General features: G+C 47.8%; 3 protein-coding genes across 3 annotated transcripts; 2 read left to right on the plus strand and 1 right to left on the minus strand.

Moving 5' to 3' along the window:
* C1QBP (complement C1q binding protein) lies at positions 1-4,235 on the plus strand. Its single transcript, XM_084299566.1, has 6 exons — positions 1-283; positions 438-588; positions 829-916; positions 1,431-1,526; positions 2,438-2,560; positions 3,792-4,235. Exons 1-6 carry the CDS (start codon positions 43-45, stop codon positions 3,939-3,941), a joined length of 849 nt encoding a protein of 282 aa, XP_084155692.1. The 5' UTR covers positions 1-42; the 3' UTR covers positions 3,942-4,235.
* Positions 4,236-5,758: 1,523 nt separating this feature from the next.
* RPAIN (RPA interacting protein) lies at positions 5,759-8,258 on the minus strand. Its single transcript, XM_084299531.1, has 7 exons — positions 8,148-8,258; positions 7,883-8,044; positions 7,520-7,583; positions 6,889-7,003; positions 6,655-6,718; positions 6,411-6,545; positions 5,759-5,989 (listed from the first exon to the last, which is right to left on the minus strand). The coding sequence occupies exons 1-7, from the start codon at positions 8,229-8,231 to the stop codon at positions 5,960-5,962; spliced, it is 654 nt and encodes a 217-aa protein (XP_084155657.1). The 5' UTR covers positions 8,232-8,258; the 3' UTR covers positions 5,759-5,959.
* Positions 8,259-8,361: 103 nt separating this feature from the next.
* Positions 8,362-17,911, plus strand: NUP88 (nucleoporin 88). The gene is made up of 17 exons (XM_084299441.1): positions 8,362-8,657; positions 9,102-9,271; positions 9,430-9,555; positions 9,711-9,797; positions 10,339-10,515; positions 10,817-11,000; positions 11,407-11,557; positions 12,576-12,674; positions 12,843-12,933; positions 13,937-14,038; positions 14,666-14,824; positions 15,252-15,377; positions 15,860-15,925; positions 16,153-16,233; positions 16,576-16,702; positions 17,166-17,284; positions 17,686-17,911. The coding sequence occupies exons 1-17, from the start codon at positions 8,391-8,393 to the stop codon at positions 17,747-17,749; spliced, it is 2,196 nt and encodes a 731-aa protein (XP_084155567.1). The 5' UTR covers positions 8,362-8,390; the 3' UTR covers positions 17,750-17,911.
* Positions 17,912-18,063: the final 152 nt, after the last annotated feature.

Consider the following 18,063-nt stretch of genomic DNA (forward strand, 5'->3'; position numbering starts at 1 on the left):
CCTCCCTTTCCCCTTCCCCTTCGCCCCGTGCCTGTCCCCGCCATGCTGCTCGCACGGGCCCTGCGCGCCGCCGCCGCCGCCCTCCCCGCTCCTCGCCCGCTGCTGGCGGCCGCGCTCCCACCCCGCGCCCCCCGGCCCGGCCCCGTGCTCCCGGCCCCGGCCCCGGCCCCGTCCCGCTCCCTCTGGCAGTTGGGGGGCGGCGGGGGCCGGGCCGCGCTGCTCCGCCCGCGCAGGGGCTCGGCCGGCGGCGTCTCCTGCGGCTGCGGCGGCCTCCACACGGAGGGTGAGGGGGGAAAGGGGACGGGGACACCGTGAGGGGACACCGGAGGGGGAGGACACGCGCCCGGGCTGCACGTGGAGGGGAGGCGGGGGGGGTCCCGGGGCTGTCCCCTGGCGGTGACATTTTCTCTCTCTCTCTCTTCTCGTCCCGTGTGCAGGGGACAAAGCCTTCGCGCAGTTCCTGGCGGATGAGATCAAGGAGGAGAAGAAGATCCAGAAGCACAAGGCGCTGCCTCAGGTGTCCGGGGGCTGGGAGCTGGAGGTGCACGGCACGGAGGCCAAGCTGCTCCGCAAGGTGGCCGGCGAGAGGTGAGTGCCGCGGCCTCCCCCCGGCCCTAAAACCAGCAAATTCGGCCTAATAAAACCTAAAAAATGCTCACAAGAGCAATCAGAGTCCGCTTCGTTAGGGAGCGTCTCTGTAGTATAGCCTTGTTCAGGGCGTGCGGATTCGTCAGCGCTAATTCTGTGCCTGAGGCAAACTTTTTAAGTCAGAGAAACACAATCGGTGTTTGTGTGTGTTTAAGGTCCTTACTGCGGTTTCTTTTGAAGGATAACGGTTACGTTCAACATCAACAACAGCATCCCACCCTCAGTGGATGAAGACACGCAAGAAGATCAGAAACCCGATGAGCAGGAGGTAAAGGTGGCGGTGGGAGCTTTCCTGGTGGGTACGAGCACAGGGGGAAGGCCCAACACTAGAAGGCAGAACTAGAAGGTAGAACGCTAGAAAGTGTTAAGTCACGTCCCCCCGTTGATATTTGGGAGTATCAAGTTGCAAAATGCAGATTTGTTTTTCAATAGCCCTTGCATGGTGGTGTTGGGCAGAAGGATCTCAGTCTGGTTTAATTAGGCTTTTAGTCAAAGTCCCGCTAAAAACTGTGAAAGAGTGGTAGAATTTGAGGCAGGTGGCTTGGTCTGCAGTGACTGGTGCTGAGCGAGCACTGTGACCAGTGACTTCTCCCTCTGTGACCAGATGCAGAGCAGAGAAAGCTGAGAGACCTCGGGGAGGGGAGGCTGTGCTGGTCCCTGGCAAGGCTGGGGAAGGAGGCTGAAGGGACGTGGGGAAGAGGGCGATGCGCGGCGGTGCTGGGCTGCGGTCACTTGGGCTCTTGTTCAGACTCCAGTGCTGATGCAACTTTTTTCTTATTTAGCCTGATATTACATCAACTCCAAACTTTGTTGTGGAAGTAGTTAAAGATGATACAAAACAGGCCCTTGTTCTTGACTGCCATTATCCCGAAGATGAGGTGAGTATCGAGCTGGTCCTGTGTTAGCTGTAGCCAGCTGTGGCTCGCTGCACGGGCATTTCCTGCTTTTTACTGCAGTGTAATTAATTCTGCCACTGTTGGATCTAACTGCTGGTTATAGTTTTCTTGGTTTTCCTGAATCTACAGAAAATGCAGTCTCCTTTTACCTGTTTGTTGTTTTGTTTTGTTTTGTTTTGTTTTGTTTTGTTTTTTAACTTGGAGGCTTTATCTTTGCAAAGATAAACCCTGGGGAGATGTTCCATTGCATTCCTTACATCCTGACCTGCCTTTCTGATCAGCTGCTTGTGGGCCAGCTTACTGAGTGAAATTAGAGAAGGGAAGCATGGCTTCTTTAACAGAGTGACACATTGAGAGGGGCAAACAGGAACGGCCCAAACGAGTTAGATTTAATACAATGCAGCAGTAACATGCAAATCTTACTGGTACAAGACATTATCACAAAGAGAGGCAGAGATTTAAAAAGGGGAAGGGAGAAATTTGAATTGAGAGTTTGGCTTCAGACTGACCCCTGTGGTTTCTTTTGTAAATCTTAACAGATTTCTTGTGCAAGCAGCGTTAGCTGACAAAGGCAAGGCAAACTTCTGAAGACTGGTTTAGAACCACACAGAAGAGACTCGTACATCTCTGTATAGTCGGGCTGCTGGTTTTCCTCAGGTGTCTCTGGCAGCAGCAGCTGGCAGGCTGCCTCCTGTGGGATTTCCTCTGTTCTTGGGCACGTGTGTGCTCGTCTTCAGGCACACGCTGAGGGGAGAGGAGTGGCCTCAGTACCGGTCTTGAGGTTTTGCCTGGTTTTGCCTGCAGTGTCGTATTTCTAGGCTTCAGGATACAATGGTTGATGGCGCCCTGTAATTAGAGCTAATGAATGTCTTGCATCTCATTTCCTGTTTCAGGTTGGGCACGAGGGAGAGGAGGAAAGCGACATCTTCACAATCAGGGAGGTCAGCTTTCAGCCCACGGGAGAAGCAGATTGGAAGGACACCAATTACACCCTCAATACAGATTCCCTTGACTGGGTAAGTGCTGACATGGCCGAAGGCTGCAGGGGGCACTCCAGCTGCTCTTGCCTGGCCTCCTCCTGCTGCTGATTTACCAATGAGTCCTGTCCTGGATGCGTCACCCTGGAGATTCCCCTGCTTTCTCCCAGCTTGCCACAAGGCAGTAGTTCCCCTGCAAACTGGGGATTATTATGTGGTCCCAGCAGTCACGCAGCACTGGGACTGATAAGCTGAAGCTAATTCTCTGCCAGGTTTTGTGAGCTGATCATTTCCTAGCAGTTGTAACATATTTTAGAGGTGCTTTGACACTTGGTCATATCTGCTTTCATCTGTGATTTGAACAGTGTTGCTTACAGATTCCAGGTGTAGATGTCTTTGTTTTCTAGGTTCTTTGTGTATGATTTCGTAGTAGTGACACTAATAACAAACATCCAGCTATCTGGCATCTGCTTACCTGTTCGTAATGCCAGGTTTCCAAAAGGTTACAGCTGAGTTGGAGGCCACGTGTGATATGATGAAAGCTTTACTCCTCGGGTGCATCTCTTTGGGAGGCATTCATATTCAAATTGGTCAGTGTGCTCTAGAATATTCCACGCTACTGTTTTCCCCTCTGTCTGACTTGAGACAGCAAATTACTTTAGGAATCTGTATGATTTACTATCTACTCAGATTGCAGAAGACCGAAAGGAATGATTTGCTCGCTGACACTGCTCTGTTTAAAGGCAGTATGGCAGCCGTGAGCAGTACTGCACAGAACAGCAGCAGTTCTTGTGAGGAGCAAGGGGGGAACCTCAGTTCTGAAACAAGGTGCTGCAGTTGCAATAGTTAGGTAGGATTGAAACCCAAAAAAAAATGATATGGTGATGGTAAAAGATTTAGTCTCTGAAATCCATTGTTACATCCAATACGACACTTTCCAGATACCGCTAGAGCAGTTTACCCCCAAGGCCACTGCATTGTGCAGAGGGGAGAGGCAGAGCTCGGTATTGCGGATGCGTTGCCTTTGACAGCCTTTATCTCCTGGCCCTGCAGGCTGTTCATCAACCTCAGGGCGCAGCCTGTGTGCTGGCTTTGGGTTTATACGCCCAAGGTTTGATGACCTGTGCCCTGTGCCCTTCCTCCAGGCCTCTCACCCTGCTGAGGAGGGGATGGGGAGGTGGCAGAGGTCTCCCTGCTTGTTGGGACATTCCAACAGCAACCCGTATTCAGGTGTGCTCTGCTAAGGACGTTTTCTGTCGCTCTCTTGCAGGCTCTGTACGATCACCTGATGGATTTCCTGGCTGACCGAGGAGTGGACAACGCGTTTGCTGATGAGTTAATTGAGCTCAGCACTGCACTGGAGCACCAGGAGTACATTAAATTCCTGGAAGACCTTAAAAGCTTTGTCAAATGTCAGTAAGTTAGGCTAGGAAACTAATCTTCAGCTGTGGGCATTACACTGCAGTGCTCCAGCCAGCAATAACGCCCAAATGTATCTTCACGACAGCTACGGAGAGTAAGTACCTTTGAGTTTGGAAGTGCACATCATGGGAGAGTGAGGAATCTCACTTGTATTTTGGGTTTTGTATTTATGTTGCTGCCCAGATCAAGTTCTCAAACATTACTGTGTAGAATTGCCTCACCCTGCCTGGTGGGTTTCATACAATTAAGAATGAATGTGAAGAATAAAGTCTGTTCAACGAGTCACTGAAAAGGGGTGGTCTCTCTTCTTTGTGCTGACCAGAGAGTTGCCATAATGATGATGTTTGTGTCCAGGCCCATGATGGTGTTAATAAAGCTTCCTGCAGAGCTGGAGCTGCAGAGCTGGTGTGTGCTGTCCCTGTTTTCTCCAAGGAGAGCTACTCCAGCACCCCCAAACACACAGCGTGCCTTTCTGCCAGCATAGTTGTGGCTGTAGGAGGAATTTTGCTGGCCAAGCTGCGCTAATGATGTTTGTGAATCTCATTTGTGGCAGGTTGTGGTAGTGGGGTATGACTGAAGTCTTGGCTGCCTGTGCTGTAGAGCAGAATTTAGGCTCTCAAACACTGACTTTGAGTTGTTCCAAACAGGAACGTGCTGCGATAACCTGCTAGATTAGTATTAATACATCTGCTTCAGAAAAATACCACGGGGAGGTTGGAATGCTTCAGTTCTGGCAGAATGATTCAAATTCTGTGGCTGCTCACGGCAAAAGCATTGCTGCAGGGCAGCAGCTGTGGCCTTCTGCTCAAACTGGTGTCTCCAGTTGTTGCCTCAAGGTCCCAGGCAGTCCTGCTGGCAGAGCAGAACCGCAGAAGGTGCTCTGCCATGTCTGGGAGCTGCACGCCAGCTGGCAGTGCAGTAAAGAGCTGCTTCTAATTAGGCTTGAGCACATCCATGAACAAAATGATAAGAGCCTGTCAGAACACCTGATGGCACCTGACTTGTACCTCTCCAGTGGTTGTTTCTTGTTACTTTTGTCCAGGATTACCTTTTAGGCTGGAATGGTGTTGCTCAGCTGGTAAGGCTCAGCAGAGCTGTGCGGGAGGCTGGGGAGGAAGGAGGGGTGGCTGAACGAGAACCAAGTTTCTGGTAAGTGTTCTTTGAACTGGAAGAGGGGAGACTTACAGAAGAAGTTCTTCCCTATGAGGGTAGTAGGGCTGTGAGCAAGCTGGTCTAGGGCATATGCCTGTGGCATAGGTTTGGAACTAAACATCCCTTTAAAGGCCCCTCCTACCCCAAAATGAAGCCTTGCAGATAAGCCATCCCCCCTCACCCACCAGCCAGCCTTAGTTACAGGGTTTTGATAGTTTTGGCCTCAAAATAAGTGTATCCAAGTTATGTATGAAACATGCTTGTCTTTGCTACTTACAACAACATTCAAACAGATGTCACATACAAGAAGTTTCATCTTTGCAACCCCATTGTCTTAGAGGAAACTGACTCAAAACTGAGTTTTGGTACAGTAGAAAAGACAAGGCAAAGGAGAAGCCTAGCAGGGATAAGGGGCAATCAGAATCCATTCCTCCCTAGGTGGGTAAGTTCCCACAAATACTTGGTGGAAAAATTGCATATTTTACAGAAGCAGTTCCAGTGAAATCCTCCAATAGTCCAGGTTGAAGTACACAACTGCAGTTAAGCCTGTAGGCAGTTACCTGTTCCTTACAACAAAAGGATACAGCAGAAATGCTGTCATTGACCAAAAACCAAAGCTAAAGCCCCATGCAAGCTGTGAGATCACCAATAAAAACACCACTGTTAAAAATGACAAGCCTAGAAATAAGTACATTTATTATAAAACGTGCTGTGCCATCAAAAGTGCAGGTTAAGGCAGTAGCACTGCCTTGTTAAGTATTTTGACACAGCACATACAAGTGTATACATTAAGAGATAGTAGCAGCTCTGAGTGGGTTTTTAATCTTGAAGTCCTTCCAGTGAAAAAGCAGCAGCTGAAACAGCCTACAGGAGAACCGTCCAGGAGTCACAGACCTTTACAGAAGGTAAGGTTAAGTTAGACAAGCTATGGTAACGTACAAAGCCAGTTACTAATGTTCAAAACCATTTGAAATGCTCTGCTCCTGACCCTGTGCCCACCATGCAGGTACACATGCTGTGTGCAAAGGGATTCAACTTCTGCAGCAGAGCTGTAAGAACTCGTGAGCTTGAGCTAGAGGGAGCCTTGTTGAAAGATCCCCTAATTCAGCAGGGAAGGTAAGCTGTGGTAGGCAGCTCTTTTACAATTACTGGTGGTCAGATGTAAAACCACTTCCAAGAAAGTTTGGGGGGGGGGGGACGGACACAACAGCAACACAACCCCCAGGATCACTGGGCTTGTGGCTGCCCTTGCAATCAAGAAATGGACCCAGGCAGAAAGGCGCGGTGTCAGACAGGAGCCTGACGCTTGACTCACCGGACAGGTCATGAGGAGACTCATTTCCTCCTCCATCCCACCGGTAACTGTGAACTCTGGGTTGTGCAAGCACCTGTAGCTGTGTTCTGTTAAAGTGTTTTCTAGAAGTGCCCGAAGCTTCTGTTCCGTCATACCCTGGAAAAAATGGGTTAAGAATAGATTTTATACGTAAGTTCTTGTCTGTAGCTTACTTAAAGCTTCCTCTTCACAGCAGACTTAAGACATCACTCCCAGCACAGCTTACCCGTGTGAGGATGTACAAGCCACACTGGCAGAAAATTGAGTGACAACTCACAGTCAGGGTGTTCCTAGAAAGAGCGTACAGTGAGCACCTGAACAGCCAGGACATTGCTCGTTTTTCTGTTTTGTTGAAATTCACACCAACAGCAGCCTGTTTGCCTACTGCTATTTGCCTGTTTCTGAGCACAAACTGCTGTAGGAGAGTGGAGACTTGCTCCAGTGCTGAGGGCTTTCTTACTTTCTGCACACCGGGCAGATGATCTTGTTGCTGGCATCCAAGCCATCAAGCATTGCATTGAGACATTCTTCATCGAACTGCAGGCTTCGCTCATACTCTTCTATAACCAGTTGTTCTGAAAGATATATATGTGCAAGTTTATCCTCAGCTATCTGTTACAAACACAATGCAGCACTGAAACATACACATAGCTGCTGGCTGTTCTGAACTTTTCTTTCTTTGAATTGGATTTCTATGCTTGAGGAAGCTGTTGTTGCTAGCTTGTTTTTCCCTATGGTTCATCCTTTATCTGATCTCAAGTGTGCAACTGTAACACTTTCCAGCCAACAATTTAGAAGTATTCTAGAAGTATTTATACAGAAATAGAAGTATTTATACAGGCACATACAGTTCGCAGCCACCACAGTGCTGTCTCTGCTAGCCTCTTACTAGTTCCTCACAGTCCTTAGAATGTTGTGTAACTTTTAGAACTCTCCAACAAGGTCTCAGTGCATTAGAGAGGCTACAGAGACTAAGGAAGCTCTTCCCCTGTGTCACGTGATATATGAGAACTGAGAACTGCAGCCTCAGGAACTACTAGAAAGGAGTCGTGCAACTCAAGCAGGAGCCAGAAGATGTGCTGAGAAGTTACCTTGCAAGATCAACTCCTGTTGGATTTCATCCAGCACAGCTAGCTCATAGGGGTCCTCTAGCATCTGAAAGGCACAGCAGTCAGTAGCTCTCCCATAGTGCCCACATTCTCACATAACTTCCACCCGTTGCTGTGAGTGGAAGTCTGCTGTGCTCAGTTTCCTGGTCGGTAAACCTCTATTTGCACAGACATGCAGTGGGGAAAGCCAGACACACCGCAGACTGCCCCCAGCGGGCCCGGAGCAGCCCCCCGAGCTCAGTACTCTGCGGGAGGCGGCTCCAGACCCACTGGGGCAAGGTAAAGAGATACCAGAGGAGGCCGGGAGGGGGGGGGTCCTGATAGGGGCTGACCCCAAGCACTGACCTGCGCCGCGTCGCCTCGCCTTGCCGCCTGCAGGCTGCGCCACTCCATCTCCATCACCTCCGGCACCAGCAGCGCCCCCGGCCCGGTGCCGCCCCCATCCCCGGCCCGGCGGTAGCGCTCCAGCAGCTTGGCGCGGCCGCTCCTCAGCCTCTCAGCGCAGCGCTGCGGGGGGGAGCGGAGCACAGGGAGGGGACGTCAGGCAGCGCCCGAGGGACCCGCGAGGGGCGGGGAGGACCCCGCGGTGCCCCCGTGAGCGCTCACCCACCCGGCGGTACGCCTCCTTCCAGGGCGGCACGGCCAGGCCGGGCGCCTTGTACAGCGCGCGGTGCCCGCGCAGCGGCTCCTCCATCGCCGCCCGCCGCCCGCCTCACTCTGCCCGCCGCCGCGCGGCACGCCGGGACTTGTAGTCCGGAGCGGCGGCGCGCGCTGACGTCACGGGGCGCGGCGGCGGCGCCGATTGGCTGCGAGGCGGTGTGGAGGGGAGGGAGGTGGCTGCGTGCGCGGGGCGATGGCGACCGAGTGGGGCCCGGCGGAGCAGTGGCGCGCGGCCCTGCCGCAGCACTCCGTGCTCGGACGCCTCCGCGACCGCGTGGCTGCCGCCGCCGTCGTCGCCGGCCCCTCACGGCCCGGGGCCGGTCCCAGGGCGGCGCTGAGCCGCAACCTGCTGCTGGGGCTGGACGGGGACCTGCTGCTGTGGGACGGGGACTGCAGCGCCCTGCACGCCATCAGCCTCCGCCGCCTCGGCGGCCCCGAGCCGGGGCTGAGCGATTATCAGGTGGGGAGGGGGGTATGAGGTGTGAGGGGGGGGTTGAGGGGTCGGTGAGGCCGGGGAGGGGGTTGAAATATGGGCGGGGGAGGTCCCTGAGGTGAGGGGGGGGCTGTGGGGCTGGGAGGGGGATTTGGGGTTGTCAGGGGAGAGGGGTTTGTGAGGGGTGGGGGGTGTTAGGGTGGGAAGGGGCTTGAGGGGTCTGTGGGGTGGGAAGAGGGGCTGTGAGGCCGAAGGGTGGGTCCTTGAGGCTGGGAGTGGGGCTGTGAGGTGGAGTGGGGGGGCTTGGAGGTGTGTAGAGGGGCGGGGTGGAAGGTGAGACGAGGAGGTTGTCTGTGAGGTGGGCACCCTACCCAGCAACGACTGACTAACAGACACCCCCACCTGGCACAGACCCCCCTGGCACTGACTGACCCCCCCCTGGCACTGACTGACCCCCGTTTCTCTCCTCAGACGCTGCTGTGCATAAACCCGCCGCTGTTCGAGGTGTACCAGACGCTGCTGAGCCCCACGCAGCACCATGTGGCGCTCGTCGGCACCAGGGGACTCACGGTCCTGGAGCTGCCCAAACGCTGGGGCAAGAGCTCCGAATTCGAGGGTGGGAAGGAGACGGTGAACTGCAGGTGGGTTGGCGCCCACTGGCAGCACGCTGCAGGGAGGGCCCAGATTTAACGCCCCCTGCTAACGCTGCTGGAGCCGTTTGGTTGTCTGCACAGCTCGTCTTGCCCCCACCCGAAGAGGTAGCTCTTGTCACTGGGCCTGTGTCTGCTCTCTGTTTCAGCACCATTCCCATCGCCGAAAGGTTCTTCACAAGCTCGCCGTCTCTGACTCTGAAGCACGCTGCGTGGTATCCCTGCGAGACGCTGGAGCCCCACATCGTGCTCTTGACTTCAGATAACACGATAAGGTAAAAGCTGCTTGTGCTCTCGCTTGGTTTTTCACTAGGTATTTGTGCTTTGTCCTTCTTACAAGAAGCAGCAATATAAGATAGGATGGGTGGATTTTTTGACCCCTATCAGCTGGTGTTCCTGCATGAACATTACTGCTGTTTCTTTCCTCTAGGATTTACAGCCTGAAGATACCTCAGACGCCCATCAAAGTGATTACTCTTTCAGATTCAGAGGAGGAGACTCTTACAATCAACAAAGGGTTTGTGTGGCTTCTTGTATTTTGAAATGCTTTTGACGGAATAAGCTCTGCATTCTCTGTCGTGTCCTTAATGAGTGATAAATCCACCTTAAATTCTGATACGAATTTTCTCATGACTTCTGATCACAGACTTCTGTGCTAGAACTTCTTCCTAGCGCAGTAGCTGCGCTATTTTCCTGATCTTTCTAAAAGAAGGAACAAACTGTACAGTCAGTGTTTATCAGAATAGTCGTTTGAAAAATAGGCATTATCTTTAAGGATTAAGAAGGGCTTTTTGAGTGGGGAATGCAGAAAAACAATCTTTTTATTTCTTCCTTGGCCTAACTGGGAAGGAGAAACTTGAGGGCCTCTTGCTCAGTGAAACTGGGCTGGCTGGTGGGTGCATTTCAGAAATGAGGCCTTTTAAGAAGGATGTTACCTGCGTGCCTTTGCTGCTGCAAGCAGCGTATATCAAAGGACAGATGGACAGGCGTTCAGAAGTAATTCGATGTACTTCTCCCAGTCACTGCTGACTCCAGGCTTTGTTCTGACCTGTCCCTAGGAGAGCCTACACGGCGTCACTGGGAGAGACTGCGGTGGCGTTTGACTTTGGCCCGCTGGTGCCAGTCCCAAAGAACGTACTTGGACAGCGAGGCAGCGACGAGGTGCTGGCTTACCCGCTGTACATCTTGTATGAAAATGGGGAGACATTCCTCACGTACATCAGCCTGATACAGAGGTAGGCGTGGGTTCATCCTCATGTTTCATAGGGTGCCTGTACATTGGAGAGCCATCTCTTCACCTGGCTGGGACTCTGTAATGGATGCTGGGCTGATTTTTCTTGTATTCCATTCTGTGTCGTTTCTTTGTGGCAGTGCTAGTAGTCGTAACTCCAAGAACAGTGTGTTAGAACTCCATCATGTTTGTTCTTTATTTTAATCATCCTTATTCTATAGTTATTATTCAGCAGACTCCTGCAGGCAGTCGTGGGGAACTCTCCTTCTACACCTAGTGTTGTGAGCACATCTTCTTTATTCCAGCACTGGGAATCTTGGCAAGCTGCTCGGCCCTTTGCCCATGCATCCTGCTGCAGAAGATAATTACGGCTACGATGCCTGTGCTGTCCTTTGCCTGCCTTGTGTTCCAAACATCCTGGTGATTGCCACTGAATCGGGAATGCTTTATCACTGTGTGGTACTGGATGCAGAAGAGGATGACGAGCAGGTACCTTGTCTCGTTTGTTTTGCTTCCTCAATCACAGTTCAAGACAGCAGTGAATGCCTCGCAGTGAATGCCAGGTGCTGTGTTCTTCTATAACCAAGTAGTGAGTCCTCCTCCTACAGCCATTCCCCGTAATCCTCTTTCACTTTTGTTTTAAATATTGCTTGTGTGAATCCTGTAGATATAGAAGTTTTCAATCAAACTTGCTATGAGCTATTTTAAAGAGGATCTTCTGAAGAAATCATGTGTCAGAGAGAAGCTTTTTAAGTGGAAAACCATAAGGGGACTTAAACTAATTACTGTAATGATTATTACACATGCCTATATTACGTAACACTTTCCTACTGCTATTTGCTTTGGTATTTCTATTTAAGTGCTGACTCATAGAAGAATTCAATGCTCTTTACAGTCGGAAAAGTCATGGGACCCAAGATCTGATCTTATTCCTTCCCTGTACGTGTTTGAATGTGTTGAGCTGGAACTTGCACTGAAACTGGCATCAGGAGATGAGGAAGAGCCTTTGGAGTCTGATTTCTCTTGCCCAATCAAACTGCATCAAGGTAGGGTGGTGGTTCAGGTTGTTGTCTTTTGTTTGCTTTATTTAATGAATTCAGGACCAAGTTATTTTTAAATTACCATTGGTCTCAAACAGCAGCATTACAAAAAGCATTTGCATGATGCCTTCAATAAAGCTGTGGAAAATCTGCAGAGTAAAAGGGAAGTTGCCATAAAAGAACTTAGGAACCTCTGAACCTTGCTTCTGAAGCAGGTGTGAACATTCAGTACCTATTATCACCATTGGGGTTTTTTGGTATCATTTTTATTAACCACTTGCTGTATTAAAATGAATGGCAGAAAGGTGACTGGTGTTTCATGGTCTTTTCTGTTGTAAAGTGTATCTATGAGGGGGCATGTGCTTCTCCACTGATGTGTGAAAAGCCATTTGGTAGATCTTTGTTTCGTAAATAGGACCTGGAAGAGTATGGCAAATACTGCAGATCACTAAAAGAAAGAGCAAGGCTGGGATGTGCTTTATTGTTTACTCATGGGCGGATTACTGATGTTTACAAAACACTAAATTATTTCAGCTGTGGATTAGAAAGCAGAAGTTGTTGTGCTTGTTCTGTTCTATGTGTGTAAACAAGTGATACACTGTGAGGATGAATCCTGAAGGAGGAGTTGGTGTCTGTTCATCAGCCTGTCACCTGGGGCAGGAGGTTGGGCAGGACAAAGGGTTTGGGTCTGTCTGAACAAGAAGCCTGTCTGAAAGCTGGTCGGCTTTTCTGATCTGCCCTTGAAAGTTTGGTGGACAGAGATGTCGTGTAATACAAGTAGTTCTAAACAATGCACCAACGGGTTAGTAACAGGTGTTGCAAGAGTAATTGGTTTATATGCAGAATTCTAACAACGTGGCTGATGCCCCTAGCTCATTTTGTGGATAGGCGCTAGTCAGTACTTGCAACGAGATGTTAATGCTGGCTGGACAAGAGGTCAATACACGTATTCAACAGCACACAGCTGCAGAATGAGATTTTCTTCGTTCAGTGCCATCTACTACATTCGCTATTTAAATTTCAGATCCAAAATGTCCCTCTAGATACCACTGCACACATGAAGCTGGTGTCCACAGCGTGGGGTTGACGTGGATCAACAAACTGCACAAATTCCTTGGTTCAGGTGAGTGGCGAGACTCTGTTGCACATAGAGGAAAGGGGGAAAGGGATTACTGTCTGTACTGTCTGAACAGCTTTGTTTTGCTAGTAACAAGCTGGGGAACGTGTGAGTAATACTGAGAACACCTTACCCTGCACAGTGGATATTGCATTCAGACAAATCTCTTTGCAGATGAAGAAGATAAAGACAGTTTACAGGAGCTGGGTGCAGAACAGAAGTGCTTTGTTGAACATATTCTTTGTACGAAACCATTGCCATGCAGGTAAAAAACAACTTTCTGTTGCTTCCAAATCAGTGAGTTTTTCTGGAAAAGTATTTATGATTAGCTGTCTTCTGCTGCATTCTTATCACTAAAAATAATGAAATCAGCGTAACAGAATTCAAATAAATATAAATAGGCATTTCATGCATCAAGCTCCTTAATGCACAGTTAGATATGTGAGCTAAATTTTTATGTCTGAAAATTACCTGTCAAACTAGCAGAAACTTTTGCTTCCATTTACCTGTCCCAATAGAACTCTGGGGCTCAATTAATCTAAGAGTCTTGAACACTGATGTGTTCCTTTTACCCACAGGTTAAAAGACAAAGCTGTGCCTTGATAGAACAGCTTGTTTTTTTTTTTTTTTAGCTGGTAAGGTACCCTAATCAGGGTTAAGAGGCATCATTGTCTGGGAAATGTGATATTTGTGTTGGCTGTGTCATCTCACTTTAATACAGCCTGATCGCTTCCGTGGAATGCTGTTCATTAAACATATTGAAGATACAAAAAAATGCTCTATTAGTAGACATCAGTCATCTAATCTAAAGGGCTCCCTAAGTTAGTACAGGTGACAAATATCCAGGGGTGTGAGTTTTCACCTGAGGAAGTGGCGTTTGGAGCAGACGAGGTGGTATGCAGAGCACCTGTGTATGGGCAGAAGCAGTCTTTTCCTGAGGAAGTCTGTGCCCTGCACTAGAAGGGGGTAAAGTTTCCTGGGTCACAGCAGATTTTAGCTGCTGATTCACAGCTAAGTTGTACGGGTGCTCCCTCTCTCAGGGTGGATGACTTTTTGCCTGGTAACATCTGACTCAGTCAGACTGCATGGCATGAGAATAACTATTTTGCAGGACTCCTTCAGAAGAGTGGTTCTTTACTTTGTGATATGGGTCTGGCTTAAGTTGATTGCTATAAATAGAGCTTCTCCAAAAGAACTTGCACAACAACTTTCAGGAACAAAGAATGTTTTTTCTTGAATGAGTAATGCTTGTGTTTTCTTCCCTTCAGGCAACCTGCTCCAATCAGAGGATTTTGGATAGTCTCTGACATCCTGGGGCCTACGATGATCTGCATCACAAATACCTACGAGTGTATTACAAGGCCGCTCTTGTACGTGGGTCTTAATTGGATTGAAGTCCATGACTGTCCTATAAAAAAAAGTCAGATTTTTTTTCCCCCATTTGTTCTTTTGATCCTTTCAGCCTGGAGTTCTGCACAATGAAGCACAATGCAGTTTACCTGCTGAACAATCCCTGGCAGAGCACTTAAGTGTTCTCAGGGTAGTTGCTTACTACTGATAAGGTGGTTAGAGGGGATATAACTAATCTGTATCACTACTAATGAGGATTCAGACAAACATTGCGTCAAAAAATTGTTGACCTTGTTGTCTTCTTACTTACTTTTAGATGAGGATTCTGCAAATCTGAAACTCTTCAGAGATTGGGTCATGTTGCCATTTGAATCCTTGCTTGCCTTGTTATTTTTTTTACCTTTAAATAGGAAGATATTTGTGATTCTTGACCTTTTCAGCTATGACCAAAGATGTGGGGATTTGAGCTCCACCCTGTCTAAAGCTGGATTTATCACACAATTGAAATATTTCCTCTTGGACCACTTCTGACTTGCTGCTGTAATATGTTAATCCCACAGTGGATGAGTTCCTTAGTTTTAACTACTGTTTAAACTCTGGTGTAGTGTAATGCTTACGAGTGTTCTGTATTTGCTGTTCTCTGGCAGAAGCACAGTCCATCCTGCATCCCCTCCTTTACTATGTACCAGGGAAGACAAAGATGTAACCGTTTCCCCTCTCCGGATCCTGGCTGACTCACAGCATTCATTTGAGAAGCACATCCAAAGCATCCTTCAGCGGAGTACTGCCAATCCCTTGCTCCTGAAGTAAGTAAAAACCATTCCCTAGGGAAGGTGAAGAGGGAGGACTCTTTAGGAATACTACGTGTTCATCATCAGCTCCTGACTGAACAACAGTAACAGGGATGCAGCTTCTGCAGGAGCTTTGTGCCACTGTACAGGCATGGCATCAAATAATGTAGCCCTTTAGGCTGGAAGGGGAATCACCTCGCTCAGTGCTGGGCTAACCGCAGTGCTACATTAGGTTGTTCAGGGCTGTCCCAGTGGGTTTTCAGCATCTTCAGAGAGCTCATGATTTCCTCATTGGGAAAATTGCTTTATAGCAAAGGGCTTTATTTGTGCCCCTCATTTCCATATCTGAACCCTCAGAGCCCTTACTGTAAGTGCTCTAATTTAACCTTTCCAAGGAATGTGGAAAAGTAGGATTGAGGAAAAAACTCTCCTGTTTATTCAGATCTGGGGATAAAGATGCTGCTCCTCCCCCTGAAGAATGCCTTCAACTTCTTAGCAGAGCCACACAAGTGTTCAGAGAAGAATATATACTGAAACAAGATTTGGCAAAAGAGGAAATTCAGCAAAGGTAAGAAAAAGTCCCTCATAAAAAGTGCTGTACAGTGTTTGGTGGAACAATGACACGAAGTACCTAGCACTAACCCTCCTTTGCTGGACTAACCACTATAACGGAGTAAAATGTGTTGAAAAAAAAAAAGTAAAAAGAGATGAACTACTGCTCTTCTGGTGTGGATGAATGAAGTCAGTGTGTCAGTGCTTGGGCATGGCAGAGGAAATCCTTTGACCTCAGCAATAATCATGACAAAACTGCTAAAAGGAAAAATTGCATTAAACAAATCTCTGCTTTTTTCAATTATAGTTGTTGATTTATTTAAAGCTGGGCCAAAATAGAAGAGTTAGTTCTTAACACTGCCCCTGTCTCAGTGGCTTTAGGTCTCCATACTACAGGAGTAGTGATTACTTCTGTGTGTTCTCTATGTGGCCTAAATACAGATTCAGCTGGATTGTTGTTGTGGGTGGCTCGATTTTATGTATATATTTATCTTAAAGAGTGAAGCTGCTGTTGGGACAGAAAAAGAAGCAACTAGAAGATCTTAATTACTGTCGAGAAGAAAAGTGAGTATAATCTGTCTACATCTATCAAGTCAAAATCCAGAATGATGCAACTTCATGCAAAAAGGTACTTTATATAGGGCCCTGTATGAAACTATCTTAGAAGGGAAGGCAGTTCTGGCTTTAATTAGTCATTCCCCACTCCATTTTTTCAGGCTCTGCCTGTTTTTACATACAGACTAATTTCCATGTAAATAAGAAATAAACAAATGTTTCTCAATTGCATAAAGGAAAAGTTTGCGGGAAATGGCTGAACGGTTGGCTGACAAGTATGAGGAAGCCAAAGAGAAACAAGAAGATATTATGAATAGGTGAGTGCAAACTACTCTGTTTCATCACAGATTACATGCTGTTAACATATGTTTGTCAGCATGGTAGAAGAACACAGTAGGTGGGAAAGTGCCTCACTGTTTTTTTGGAAGTCTGAGCTTCTGAAATTCCCTTTGCTCAATGGTGACTTTCAGTACTGAGTCCGCTTGCAGTTGAGAAATGCTGTGTGAGGCTAGCTGAAAGAGGAGAGTAGAGTCTTGAACCTCTAAGACTTAGGAAGAATGACAAACGATGCTTCACAGTTAGAAGACTGGTGGAGTCTGAGTGTAATTATTCTTAACAGACGAGTTAATTAAGCAACATTTCTTGCTTTGTATATGAAGGATGAAGAAAGTACTTCGTAGCTTCCACTCTCAGCTTCCTGTTCTATCAGACAGTGAAAAAGATATGAAGAAGGAACTGCAGACAATACATGACCAGCTGCAGCACTTGAGCAATGCAATCAGACAGGTGAGATAAAATATCTGGCTGGTAGGTTATTGGTGACACTTCATCCACAATGATTGTGATGAATTAAAATATAGTCCTTCCGCACAGAGCAGCTTCATGCCTTCATTAAATTAGCAACATCATGCAGAAATAACTTCTGAACCTTATTACTAATACAGATAGAACCAGCCTCTGGAACCCTGTGGAAACCCTAAGAAAGTCTCCACACCGTTCCTCAGTCCTAGCACTAATTTTCTCTTTGTAGACTCAAGGAATCATTAAGGTTGGAAAAGACCTCCCAGACCAGGTGCAACCATGCTCCTACCCCCTTCCACGTTGTGGAAGAATGCAAAAGCAAGCTGATTTTAACCCACACAGAATCAGAATTTATTGCACTGTGACACCTGTTTGTAGCTATAACTGGCTTTCACTGTGGCAGGCAGAACCAACACTGACTGCGGGTCTTTTTGTGCGTGACTTCTAGGTTAAAATGAAGAAGGAATACCAGCAGAAAAAGATGGAAAAAGGTACTAGCCCACGAAAACCCAGCATCACCCTCAGTGCCTACCAGAGCAAGTGCATCCAAACCGTTCTGAAAGAAGAGTAAGTCAAAGCTTGGATCCTCCTGTAGAATTCAAGCCCTGGCACTTATATAGGCTGTCCTAGTCACGTTTGTAGGGTATAGTTTAACTTTGATGCATGGGGGCAGGGGGCTGACTGCTGCACCAGCTGGAGTTTGTAGAGAGAGTCTAAAGCATAAAGCATGCCGGCTTATGACAATGGTACTGGTCCATCTTGTGCTACTACTAAACTAAATCTGCTTTTATGCCTGCTTTTTGTCTGAAGACCTTGTGGCAGTCTGTATGATGCCTATAATTAACAAAATCACCTGCAAGTGTTTCCATGCTCTGCTTCTATCTACCACATGAATTATTTTTTTTCCTAAGTGGTCTCGAACAAAAATGACTTTACAGCTTTTTGACTTGAATTTACTTTTCTTGAAGGGGAGAACACATAAGGGAAATGGTAAAACAGATTAATGACATCAGAAGCCACGTGAACTTCTAACATGTCCAGGAAGATGAACCTACAATGAAAAGTTGGATGAGCTTTAATTTTCTCTGGTAATTCCCCTTGTATATTTAACATTTGTAAGATGGACAATATACCTTTTCTTTATTATTTTGTAAAGATAACTATGAATTAAAGTACTTTTGATAAGATACCCTACATGCTGTGTTTCTTGCTTTTCTCCTGGAAAAAGATTGTGCAGTAGGTTCTTTTAAACCTGAAGTTATTACAGTGTAATACTCACAGCTAGCTCAGTAGTGTGGAAAAGCATGGCTGCTTCCTGCAGAAAACTCCCTGGGTTTACTCTGGGA

Source organism: Netta rufina (assembly GCF_964035555.1).
Source record: "Netta rufina genome assembly, chromosome: 21".
NCBI lineage: Eukaryota > Metazoa > Chordata > Aves > Anseriformes > Anatidae > Netta > Netta rufina.